Consider the following 13,098-nt stretch of genomic DNA (forward strand, 5'->3'; position numbering starts at 1 on the left):
TTTTTGGTTTGTTTTTTTGTTGTTGTTGTTTGTTTGTTTTTGGTTTGTTTTTTTGTTTGTTTGTTTTTTTGAGATGGAGTCTTGCTCTGTCACCCAGGCTGGAGCGCATTGGCAAAATCCCGGCTCGCTGCAACATCCACCTCCAGGGTTCAAGCGATTCCCCTGCCTCAGCCTCCCAAGTAGCTGGGACTACAGGTACCTGCCACCATGCTCGGCTCATTTTTGTATTTTTAGTAGAAATGGGGTTTCACCATGTTGGCCAGGCTGGTCTCAAACTCCTGACCTCAGGTGATCCACCCACCTTGGCCTCCCAAAGTGCTGGGATTACAGGCATGAGCCACCATACCTGGCTGAAAAATATATTTTTTTAATTTTTTATTTCTATAGGTTTTGGGGGAACAGATGGCATTTGGTTACATGAGTAAGTTCTTTAGTGGTGATTTGTGAGATTTTGGTGCATCCATCACCGGAGCAGTATTCACTGAACCCAATTTGTAGTCTTTTATCCCTCACCCACCTCCTACCCTTTCCGCTGAGTCCCCAAAGTCCATTGTATCATTCTTATGCCTTTGCATCTTCATAGCTTAGCTCCCACTTATGAGTAAGAACATACGATATTTGGTTTTCCACTCCTGAGTTACTTCACTTAGAATAATCGTCTCCAGTTCCATCCAGGTTGCTACAAATGCCATTAATTTGTTCCTTTTTATAGCTGAGTAGTATTCCATTGTGTATACATACCACAATTTCTTTATCGACTCGTTTCCTGATGGGCATTTGGGCTGGTTTCATGTTTTTACAATTGTGAATTGTGCTGCTATAAACATGCATGTGCAAGTATCTTTTTCATATAATAACTTCTTTTTCTCTGGATAGATACCCAGTAATGGGATTGCTGGATCAAATGGTAGTCTACTTTTAGTTCTTTAAGGAATCTCCACACTGTTATCCATAGTGGTTGTACTAGTTTACATTCCCAGCAGCAGTGTAGAAATGTTTCCTTTTCTAGTGTTCCAAGGTTCTCACACAAGGAATTCTTGAATTTGGAACGGGGACCTGGATTGTAGTCCTGATTAAGCACTTGTTGGTGCTGGTCTTCCCCACGCCCAGATAACCATGCATCATAATATTGGTGGCATGTTTTTCCCAGGCCAAGGTAGGGAAATTGTACATCCCAACATGGGTAGGTTAACCATGCATCACATACATATGATAAGTTGTTCTGTTCCCAAGCCCAGGTAGGGTAATCACACACCCCAACAAGGGTGACATACTATCCCAGCATAATCATTCATTGTGAACCTTGCACTCTCAAAAGCATCCTGGTTTGGGTGATAAATTATATAGTCACTTAGTTATAAGCCCTCCACCTATAGACTTCATTATATCCAGTTCCTAAATCAAACCAAACCGCCCTAACAAGAGTAGAACCTAGAATTAACAATTTTCCCATTACATAGAATGTTGTTTTTCTGGACTCCAGGCCACTGTGTCCAGCCATAGTTATTTCCTAACTTCCACCATATTGATCCAGTCACTGCGACAGGACGTGTGCCTGAGACTCTTGTTCTATTCTTTAGGGTCCCATTGGAGCTAAACGCAGCCATAAGTTCAGATGAGTTTGCCATAAATCCCTGCTGTTGTTCCCCCATGTACTTCTGGCTACTTGATAGGGTCCTGCTCCCAATAGACTGTTCAAAACTATGACATTATCACTAACACTTGAGTGTAACACATCACATCTGAAACCTACAATGATGGTACCCATCTCCTCTTTACCCCCTCAGGACTGGAGTTCCCTACACACTGGCACTAGACACATTCCTAGTTCCTGAAGATTAAATGGCTTACTTCCTCCACAATGACTACAGCCACATGGGTTATGAGGCCAGATAACTACCTGTGTGACCTTTATCAACCACCCCTCATTATGAATCTCAGTTAACTCATCTCTGAAATGAGCTGGCTGGTCTGTATGGCATCCAACATTCCACCCAGCTGTGATGAATTGACTCTATATACCCTTTTTCGAAACTTAACTACTTCCACATAAGGCCTCACTTCCCAAATATCTCTTAAAAGTGGGGTCTCTTTCCATATATTTTTTAAATCTCCTTCAGAACATGGTAGAGAACATTGAACATGGTTGGAACTCAAATGTATGTCATATAAGGATTTTTAAATGAGTGAGGCATTTAAGCCTAAAAAAATTCAAAATTAGACTTTGAGATGATGGGAAATTAAATAAATCTAAGAAGTGAAATGATCTGGTCAAAGCAGCAAGCACTATAGAAAAATAAATTCATATCATTTTCTAGCACTATGACTAGTGAACTAGCACTGCCAATAATGGCTAACATTGGACATTTACCACATGTGAGATGCAGCTCTCAGTGGCTCACACCAACCCTATGAAGTGGGAACTATTACTATCCCTACTTTACAGATGAGAAAACTGAAGTACAGAGGGGTTAAAGAACCTGCCTAAAGTCCCCCAGGAAGCAAGTGATGTATTCAAACCCAAGCAGTCTAGCTCCAAAGTCCATGCATTTAAACACCAGGTCAGCCTGCCTCTCCCTCTCTTTCACAAGCATTTGCTCATCTAAGCATCCCAACAACACCAGGTTATTACGCACCCAGCAGAAACTGAGGCCCAGAGAGGCTTAAAGATCACCCAGTGTCCCACAGCAGTCTCAGCGCACTACAATACACTTTTGAAATGTCACTGACAGCTGACTGCTGAGAAACAGGCACAGAACAAAGTGGAAGTGCCATTGGGGGTCAGCGGCTCTGGAGAGAATTAAAATTGGCAGTAAACTGAAAGGAAGAGGTGTTTGTGGGGGACACGATGAAGCAAGAAGTGACAGCCCCGGGCTATCACCTAAAGGGAAGGTCAAGGCGAGGCAGAAGCCTGCAGAGGCCACAGAGTGGATGGTGAGGACCCAGGAGCACGGAAAGGTAGGCACGGAACAGTTTAGGAAGGACAGAAAAAAAATGTTGTTTGCCATAGCATACATTTTCAGCACCAGTACAGAAGTTATAGAAAAACACACATTTTGAAGCCAGGAAGCTGACTTTTGGATTAGGACAGTTTGACTGAAGCAGCATTCACAAGAGAATCTGGTATGGCGAGTGCCACATAATAGGCACTCAATAAATGTTTGTTCCAAATAAAAGAGACAAAAAGAGAAAAATCTGAGAACTGCTTTCATAAAGAGAAAGGCACCTAAGGGAGTAGGTGCTCAATAAATATTATTTTTTATCTTTGTGCCGTGAGAAGCCTGGGGAGCTGTAAAAGATTATCTGATCCATTTCCAAAGAGCCCTGAGCCTCTGATTGCAATTCTCGCAAATTCCCGGGGAAGGCTGTGGAATTCCTCTCTGGGGACTTACAAACACGCTTTTAGAAGAGCCACTTGAAGGGAGTGGTTTAGACAATTTCAAAATGGATGAATTGAGGCAGAGAGGCTAGACCGAACGACCCTGTGGTCCTTTTCGTTTCTGATGTCCACGTAATCCCCTGAGAAGCTGAAGTTTCCACTCTGCTCCCCCATGGCACAGAGATGAACCAAATGGACCCGCAGACATTGATGTCCCACCAAGCTGAGGACGGCTGAGTGATTTGGAAGCCTTCCAGTAGGACCTGGTTAAATCGTAGGCTATTTATTTTGTGAAGAAATAAACCACAGAGAGCCCCTTTCAAACATGCATGCAGAAATCAGGACAAAATGCCAAGGAGATTATCTGCTCAGAATTTGCTTTGAAAGAGCCCGGGCAGCACTCATTTATTTTTGAGAAAATATATGATTAACCAGAGTTAACTATGAATTCAGATATTGTGCATTAGACCAGCTCCTCAAAGTTTGAGCGCATTTAATATTATATATCGCTGCCATTTGGACTAAATTGTTTTTTTAATGTACACAATATTACAAATTTAATTTGAGCTGTTTGAATCAGTCTGTAAAAAAGATTTGATTATACCTGAGTGTTCTGGCCCCAGCGTTTCCGTATCTCAGTAATCTTGACGGTAATTGGCTGATTGGGCGTCTCACACTCCATCTCTGCCTCAGTTTCCATGGTAATGTTACAGGAGCTATTATAGATGAGAACTTCATCTCTTTCCACTTTAGGGCTGAAACGAGAGGGGAGGTTAAATGGGGTGTCATCAATCTTAATGAAATGCAATTATTTTTACTCTTATTAATCATTGCAAGCCATTAGCTTGTGGCAACTACAGGCCACCATTTGTCAAATTTTGCAAATTTCTGTAATTTTGTTTCCATTCTTTTATTGTTTATTTGTTTTTCCTTTTATCTGCACACTCTGCAATGAAAATGCACATGGTAAATATCTTTCACTGAGGCCTTTCTCTTTTCCGTATCTATTAAAAACATTAGCAAAAGCTACTCCTAATCCAGCTTAACAAGAAATGCACGGACAATACTTCCATTTCCAAAAAGGGTAATAAATGTTGGGGAGAGTTTTGTTTTTATTTTTTTTCTTTTCCCCTTCCCTCTTCCTGCTCTTACTCATACTTAGTGTTGGGGGAGTAATTGCCTGAATCCCCCTAGGGCAGATGGAGAAATTGGAAAACCCACACAACTGGCTAACTGGTCCCTAATTCCAGCTGTGCAAAAATGAGCTCATTTAGGCTTGCAATTCCCTCTCCCCAGCTGATGGCAATGAGGCTCTGTTGCTAGCAGTGGAACATTAACTTAGTAAATTAATTAAACTTACTTAACAGCCCAGACTAAGGAGATTCGATATATGTGCCAGTTATACTACCAGCCACTCACTTTAAAAGTCCTCTTGCTTTAAGGGGAGAAGCCAGACTGGATTTAAAATAAAAAACAGCAGTGTAGCATTACAGAAAGTCTAAAAATATGCCATCTAGAGAGGGTGAGGACATGAATAGTGAAGGGTGTCATCCTCAACAGGTGTGATATTTATTCAAGAATCATCCTGGCTGTAGGCATTTTTGCAACTAACTCAAAAATTATCAGTAATAATAATGCATGATGTTTCACATTTGTCAACAATTTCATATGTATGATCTCATTTCAGCCTATAAATTAGGAAGAGGTGTAAAAAATGTAACCCAAAGAGATCAAGAGATTCTCAGAAAGTCAAACACAGAACTACGGTAGCTCTGAGGTCAAAACCAGATGGTCCTGTTTCCCAGAGCAGTGCTCTCAAGTTTTGAAATGCTGATTGAACATCAGCCAGGAAGATGGCAGATCCCATGGGAAGACCAGGAAGGGTGGAGAGAAGGGCAAAAAGGTCACCGCTTGAGAAACCGTACACCATTTCAAACCCTACCATCTTTTTTCAAATCAATGTCAAAATGTTTTCTTCCACAATTTGCTAGAAATAATGAGCAGGATAACTAGTACATCTCACCACTTCATCTTCTCTTCTTCATGCTAAAATGTTCTCCACTCTGTATCTACCTAAGACATGACTTCCAAACCCACAGTCCTCTAGACCTAATAAGGTAGATTGTCAATATATTAACATCATGCCACCCAGATCTGAAGGCAGATTGTTTGGGCTGACCACTGGGACTCTGGTCCGACTTTATCTGAGCCTCCTTCTCACGGTACCTGACACTGTGTTCATTTTGAAGACCACCGTGCTTATACTTAGATAGTGGTCAGCTCAAAGTCTCAGAGCTGCAGCTTTCTGAGGATTTCACCATGCTGTGTTTGTTCAAAAGATTTTCTGAGGAGCACTGTCATGTAAAGCTTAGGCTCGGAAGCAGATCAGCTGGATCTGAATCCCAGGGCAGATGGTTACCATCTACATGACATTGAAGCCATTACTTCACTAAGCTTTGGTTTCCACATTTATAAAATGGAGTTGCCAATAATCAAGTACCTATTTTGTGGAGGTGTTGAAGAAACTGAGCAAAATGAAGCATATAAATCGATTAACATGGAACCTGGCGCACAATACGAATCCAATAAAGGCAGCTCGCATTATAGCTGTTGGAGGTAGTAGTTTTAGTAGCATTATTGTTAAAAATGTAAATGTGGAAATTTACATTTATTATTGTTACATTTCTCTCACTGGTTTAGACCCATTGCTCAAATTTGTTTTGAATCTGTAGCCTGCGACCTAGCTGTAAATCCATTTGCTGATCCTTCATCCACAGGGCAGACAAAGCCACAGGATGAATCCATCCTTTGTTCCTGGAGCGTCAGTCATATTCCAAGATTCAGAAAGGAAAAGCAAAGTAATTTAACTTTTAAATTAAAATGTAATATTTAGATCAATATAGAAATGTGATGGAATCAAATGCAAAATTCACGCAGACTTTTAAAACACCTCACTTCAGAGCAACTTGAGGCTTCGTCAGACCACTTTGGGCTTTGCACCTAGAACCTTTTTTTGTTACTGGGGGTGGAGAAGTGGTTGGAATAGTTTGTGAAGGTCTCCCTCTATGTTTATATCATAAGTAACTTATAAACCTATCAGAAAGGAAATGAAGTTGGTTTCCCACACCATCACATTCTTCGTAAATCGGTTTCCAGATGGCTACTTTCACTTCTGAAGGCTCACAAACTATCTGATGAATAGTTCATTCTAGAATTTTGTCAGGGATAACACCAAGCTTAGTTGTCTAAATTTCCAGAATTCCTCCTCTTTTTTTTAGGTTCATAGAATATCTGCCCATCACCTCTGTTATGTGACCCCTTCTCATGGTTCATTGCCAGCAATAGGTCCTCAATCATAAGAGTGAGTTTTTTGTACCCAGTTTATGAATGATCTGAGACTACAGACTTGAACTCAAGGAAAGTAGTGACCAACTTCCTTTTACAGCCTTTCTTGGCTTTGGGCTTCCACTTGCCTCATAAACCTTCTTATGCTCTTTCCTGACTCTTCGCTGGCAGAGGTACAAGTAAAATGGGCTGAGTCACTCTGCCCTCTGTTTGCCTGTTAGAAACACACTGGTTTTGCTGAGCATGTTATTCTTGCTCTGAAGAGAATTAAACCCCTTTCTGTTAGCTTGGACTTTTTGTTTACCAGCTTCAGCTCACACTTCTTTCCATATTTCCATAACTACCTTGCTAGAAATTTTTTCATTAAAAAGCCATCACCAAAATTAGCTGAGACACCAGGATATCCAAAATAGGTTAACATTTACAAAATTTCAAAGCTTCTAAATAGCTAGCTACTCTTCCATGGTTTCTTCCACAATAATCCTATGAATTAAGAAGCACAGTTGGCCATATTTAAGTATAAATATAAGCATATATATATATATGCAACATAAGCATATATAGACAGAGAGATCAAGATATGTACAGATATAGATACAGATATACATGCATACACACTGCACACACACAAATATTTATTTTGGGGGATGTGGTTAAAAATATTGGGTAACAATGGTGGCAAAGATTGTTCTAGAACTTAAGACTCCTGACTCCCAAACTATTGTTCTTTAGTTGATCTGATTAAATCCTAAAGTAAGCAAGTAACCTTGGCTGTGCTCCTTAGGATAGGGAGGGAAAACACTTTGCAGGCATTTTCTCTCTCTCACTTCCCCTGAAATTGCTTCCTGTGGCTCTGAAACGTCACTGAACCCACAAAGCTTAGCCAGGGCTCTCACACTGAGGCTGCCAGCACAGCATTGCACTAAGCACACTGCATCAGAAGCCTTGAGTTCAGTCTCAACACTGCCATGGCTTGACTGTGTGACTTTGGGAAGTTACTTAATCTTCACTTAGAAGAGAATCCAAACTCTTTACTTTGGCCTTCAATGCCTCACATATCTCTCCAAGCTCACCTGGGCCCACTTTTCCTCCTTCTCAGTCTACTCCCACCCTCTTGGCCTCTGAATAGTCATAAAACTCGACAGTTCTTTTGCATTTGCTGCTGCCACTGCCTGACCCTCCATAAAGACACCTGCTTCTCTTCCTAACATAAAAGACTTCCTCAGAGAAGCCTCGTCTGAGTACGCTCTCTAAAGTAGCCCCCCTTTATTTTTCTATCACTTTATAGCACTTATCACAACACGGGATCATCCTGTTTATTATCTGACTTTCTTCTCTATCCTTAAGGGGCAGGGACTTTCATGACATCCACCAATGAGCCACCAGTAACTGTCACAACACCTAGAATAGAGTAGGGACGTCATCAATACTGGATAGATGGATGGATCATGGATGGATGTATGGATGGATAGATGGATAGATGGATGAATATACTGGATAAACAGATGGATCATGGATGGATCGATGAATGGATGGATGGATGGATGGATGGATGGATGAATACACTGGATAAATGGATGGATCATGGATGGATGGATGGATGGATGGATGGATATACTGGATAGATGGATGGATCATGGATGGATGGATGGATGGATGGACGGATGGATGGATGGATGGAGGGATGGATGGACGGACGAATAGACAGGGTATAATTTTTACCACAGATGCACTTCTCCCTTTGTCAAATGACATCAAACCCCATAGTTGTTGTGGATGGCAGGGAGATACAGCATTGTGTTCCCTTGAAAAACACATAAAAACTCAATGAAGAAAATAAATATGGTCATTACTCCAGCCACCTAGAGATAGGCACCATCAACATTCTTGGATAAATCTTTCCAGCTTTTTCTCTAGTAACCTATGTGCGTACAAACATATACACTATGTACAACAGTAGGATCAAATTGATATAATCTTTTGAGACCTATGATTTTCACTTCTCAATATATTATAAATATTTCCCTGTCTGGTTAAATATTGTACATCCTAATTTTTAAAGGTGACTTAGTATCATATCATTTGAATACATTCTTTATTACTAAAACTTGTTTCATTGCAAATTTTTTTTGATACCTGAAACTTCAAAGAACATGATTGTTTATAAATGTTACATATTTCTATCTACTCTCTTAAAATAAAATCCTAGAAGAGAAATTGCTGGGTCACAGAGTATAAAGAATTTAAGGTTATTCGTGAATTGGCAAATTGTCTTCTGACGATTGCACTACCTTACCTTCCCACTGGCAACAAAGACCACTGCCAGTTTCCCCCCACTCTCATCCCCACTAAACTTTGTTTGTTTAAATCATAGGGCACTTATTGTAATTCTTACTCAAGAAAACATACCCACTTTTGGCCGGGTGCAGTGGCTCATGCCTGTAATCCCAGTACTTTGGGAGGCTGAGGTGGGCGGATCACGAGGTCAGGAGATCGAGACCATCCTGGCTAACACAGTGAAACACCGTCTCTACTAAAAATACAAAAAATTAGCCAGGCGTGGTGGTGGGCACCTGTAGTCCCAACTACTGGGGAGGCTGAGGCAGAAGAATGGCTTGAACCCAGGAGGCAGAGCTTGCAGTGAGCCGAGATCGTGCCACTGCACTCCAGCCTGGGTGACAGAGCAAGACTCAGTCTCAAAAGAAAAAAAGAAAAAAGAAAACATACCCACCTTTGCCTACTGCAATAGCCAGAACATTGAGCAGCACCATTGAAATGATGATATTCACAGGTAACACTATACCGTCAATGGGGTGTGAGGCTCAGTTGCTTCAGCCATCCCATACAATGAAGAGGAAGAGCATGGAAGAACTCCAAAGGAAGAGTTTCGGGGATTCAGATGAAGTCCCTGAATTCAATGGAGCCAGGAACTACTGAAATGTACTTCCTGGTGTCCAGCATCAGTAAGTTCTGAAATCCAGTCTCACCTGAGTACAATACCCAGCACTCCATTTCCTGTGTGAGCTAAACAGAGTTCTTCTCGCCCTTTTAGAAAGCAACCAGCCAAGGAGGTTCCTCTTTTCCTCCAGCTAAACCTAAACCTCTGGTGCCAAATTCACACTAAGACACAAACTGTCTCAGGACATCACAAAGTCAGACTGCCATGAAAAGAAGCTGGTTATCTCTTTCACTGTGGGGAAGTGGTCTTGTTTAGTTTCATATTTTATAAGAAAAGAGGCAGGGCACAGTGGCTCATGCCTATAATCCCAGCACTTCGGGAGACCAAGGCGGGTGGATTGCTTGAGCTCAGGGGTTTGAGACCAGCTTGGCCAACATGATGAAACCCTGTCTTTACTAAAAATACAAAAATTAGCTGGGCATGGTGGTGTATGCCTGCAGTCCCAGCTACTGGGGAGGCTGAGGCATGAGAGTACCTGGAACCTGGGAGGCAGAGGCTGCAATGAGCTGAGATCATGCCATTGCACTCCAGCCTTGGCGACAGAACAAGACTTTGTCTCAAAAAAAAAAAAAAAAAAAGAAAAGAAAAAGAAAAGAGGCCTTCATTAGATAATCAAAGGCAGCCACTCTATCTACGTAAGACATAAAGAAGTTTACACGACAATGTTCAGCCATGAGACACCGCCCTGTGTAGGAAAGGAACTCCTTGCTGAAATGAAAGCAATCCAGAATTACTAACACGGTCACACTTCTTTTTTATTTGTTTAGAAAAGGGGGGTTAACTTGGAAAGTTGTATTGTTTATTTGTGAGGCTCTTTTTTAAGTTAAAAAAAAATGCTTATACGCTTATGGCTTCTAAATCCTAGATCTACAGTAATTCCGCCTATGCAACCCCCCTTCTTTTGAATAAACATTGTACAATCTGCTGGATTTCTCTATGACTTTTTTTCATACTTGTGAATCTGTTTGGAAAGAAAAGAAAAAGGAAAGCGGGGAAAAAGCCTTCTGTTTTTCATAACGTCTAATCTTTTTCCCCATTGGCATTCACCAGATGTTGCTTTGGATCGGAAGATAAATATTAAAATCTAAGCAAGAACAAAGCGAGCTGTTTACTGGGCAGATTTTTCAGATGTTCTCTTGAACAGTTGAAAAAGACAGGCGATGCTTTGATATGCAGGCTGGCTGGAATCCACAATGGAATGGGCCCTCCAAGAGAGTTGTAGCCCCTACCACAGCTGCCAGGCCACATCCACCCAGCCTACACTCTCTGATGGCACCATTGGTCCATTGGCCAAGCATTTGTGGGGAAGTTCAGGGAGGGAGAAGGTAAGGTTACCTGATAAAGAGGCCCGAGAACGATGGAAACGTTGACTCTGCCCAATGATCTGATACAAAGAGGCATTCGGAACTTTCCTCGCAAATGTAGAGGTAAGGCCACGATTCAAGCAGTTGCTCTGTCCCCACGGCAACTGTCAAATCACACTGCACATAGGTGTTTCTGGCAGCCTCACAGCTGTCCTCCTCATGCTTCAGGCCACACAGGAAAGCCAAGGACGCTGCAGGAAACAGTCACCGTTAGGAAAGAACCATGGAGAGAACCGAAGGCCTCTAATCGGTTTCACAAATGAAGTTCCTGTGTCCTCCTTTGACCAATAGGAATATGAAGTTAGCAGTTTACTTTTTTAAAAATGTATCGTATATGTGTAATGTACACAGAAAAATACAAGCATCATTTTTGTAAAATATGAATAATCATCATAAAAAAAACTCAGGTGAATTTCCCAGCCAACATAAGATATAAAACACTTGTAATACACTTAAATCTGTGTGTTTCTCCCCAAGTTCGTCCCTTTCCTCCTCATTCTCAGAAATAACCACTTGGCATTTTTTTAAATAGTTTTATCACAAACATTTGTATTCCTAAACAAGAGATTGAGTTTTACTTGTTTTTGAACTTTATAAAATATGACACATGATAAAATATTCTTGGGTCTGATTTTTTCGTTCCATATTATATTTTCAAGATTTATCCACATTACTACATATAGCTGTTGTTAATACATTTTCACTGCTGTTCAATATTGCATTGCGTAAACTACCACAATGTATTTATCTATTCTCTTATCAATGAACTTTTTGGTATTTCCCAGTTATTTATTTGCTACTAAAAACATGTACAAAATTTCGTCTAGGGTGCATGCCTATCAAGAAAATTTCTTATTCAAAGAGTAGGTACAAGTTCAGCTTTATAAGATAGTGCCATATTGTTTTCCAAAGTAGTTGTTCCATTTTGTATTCCTACCACCCATATTTGTAAGTTCCCATCACTCCATATAATTACAAGCACTTGCAATTATCAGACTCTTAATTTTTGCCAGTCAGGTGTGTAAAATGGCATTTCATTGTGGTCTTAATCTGCATTTCAATGATTACTTTTAGGTTGACCAATTATTATTATTATTATTATTTTTTGAGACAGAGTTTCGCTATGTTGCCCAGGCTTCTGGCACAATCTCACCTCACTGCAACTTCTGCCTCCCGGGTTCAAGCAATTCCCCTGCCTCAGCCTCCTGAGTAGCTGGGACTACAGGTGCACACCACCACACCCTGGATGATTTTTTGTATTTTAGCAGAGACAGGGTTTCACCATGTTGCCCAGGCTGATCTTGAACTCCTGAGCTCAGACAATCCACCTGCCTCAGCCTCACAAAGTGCTAGGATTACAGGTGTGAGTCACCGTGCCTGGCCAAGTTGACCAACTTTTTTATGTTTAGTAACAACTCATGTTTTCTCTTCTGTGAAATTCCTGTTTCTCTCATTTGCCCATTTTTCTATTGGGTTGTTTGTCTTATTGACTTGGATAAGTTTATTAATTTCTTGATTTTCACATAATTATAATAATTATAATTATAAACATTAACATGTTATAGAGATAAAAAGCAAGTATTTGAAGCACTCTGACTCTCAGGCCATTTTTTTCTGAGTCATGACACACATATAAAAAGCATCCCAAATGTCCAACAACAATAGACTGGATTAAGAAAATGTGGCACATATACACCATGGAATACTATGCAGCCATAAAAACTGATGAGTTCGTGTCCTTTGTAGGGACATGGATGAAACTGGAAAACATCATTCTCAGTAAACTATCGCAAGGACAAAAAACCAAACACCGCATGTTCTCACTCATAGGTGGGAATTAAACAATGAGAACTCATGGACACAGGAAGGGGAACATCACATTCCGGGTACTGTTGTGGGGTGGGGGGTGGGGGGGGCGGGGACAGCATTAGGAGATATACCTAATGCTAAATGACGAGCTAATGGATGCAGGAAATCAACATGGCACATGGATACATATGTAACAAACCTGCACATTGTGCACATGTACCCTAAAACCTAAAGTATAATAA

General features: G+C 40.9%; 1 protein-coding gene across 1 annotated transcript in view; it reads right to left on the reverse strand.

Moving 5' to 3' along the window:
* PKHD1 (PKHD1 ciliary IPT domain containing fibrocystin/polyductin) overlaps positions 1 to 13,098 on the reverse strand; it is a 482,509-nt gene that overhangs the window by 388,084 nt on the left and 81,327 nt on the right. Inside the window, exons 33-34 of the mRNA XM_032141123.2 lie at positions 11,019 to 11,238; positions 3,984 to 4,134 (exon numbers count right to left, since the gene is read on the reverse strand). Of these exons, the coding sequence (XP_031997014.1) occupies positions 3,984 to 4,134; positions 11,019 to 11,238 (371 nt within the window). The remainder of the gene's footprint in view (positions 1 to 3,983; positions 4,135 to 11,018; positions 11,239 to 13,098) is intronic.

The sequence above is a fragment of the Hylobates moloch genome, unplaced genomic scaffold (genome assembly GCF_009828535.3).
Source record: "Hylobates moloch isolate HMO894 unplaced genomic scaffold, HMol_V3 SCAFFOLD_20, whole genome shotgun sequence".
Taxonomy (NCBI): domain Eukaryota; kingdom Metazoa; phylum Chordata; class Mammalia; order Primates; family Hylobatidae; genus Hylobates; species Hylobates moloch.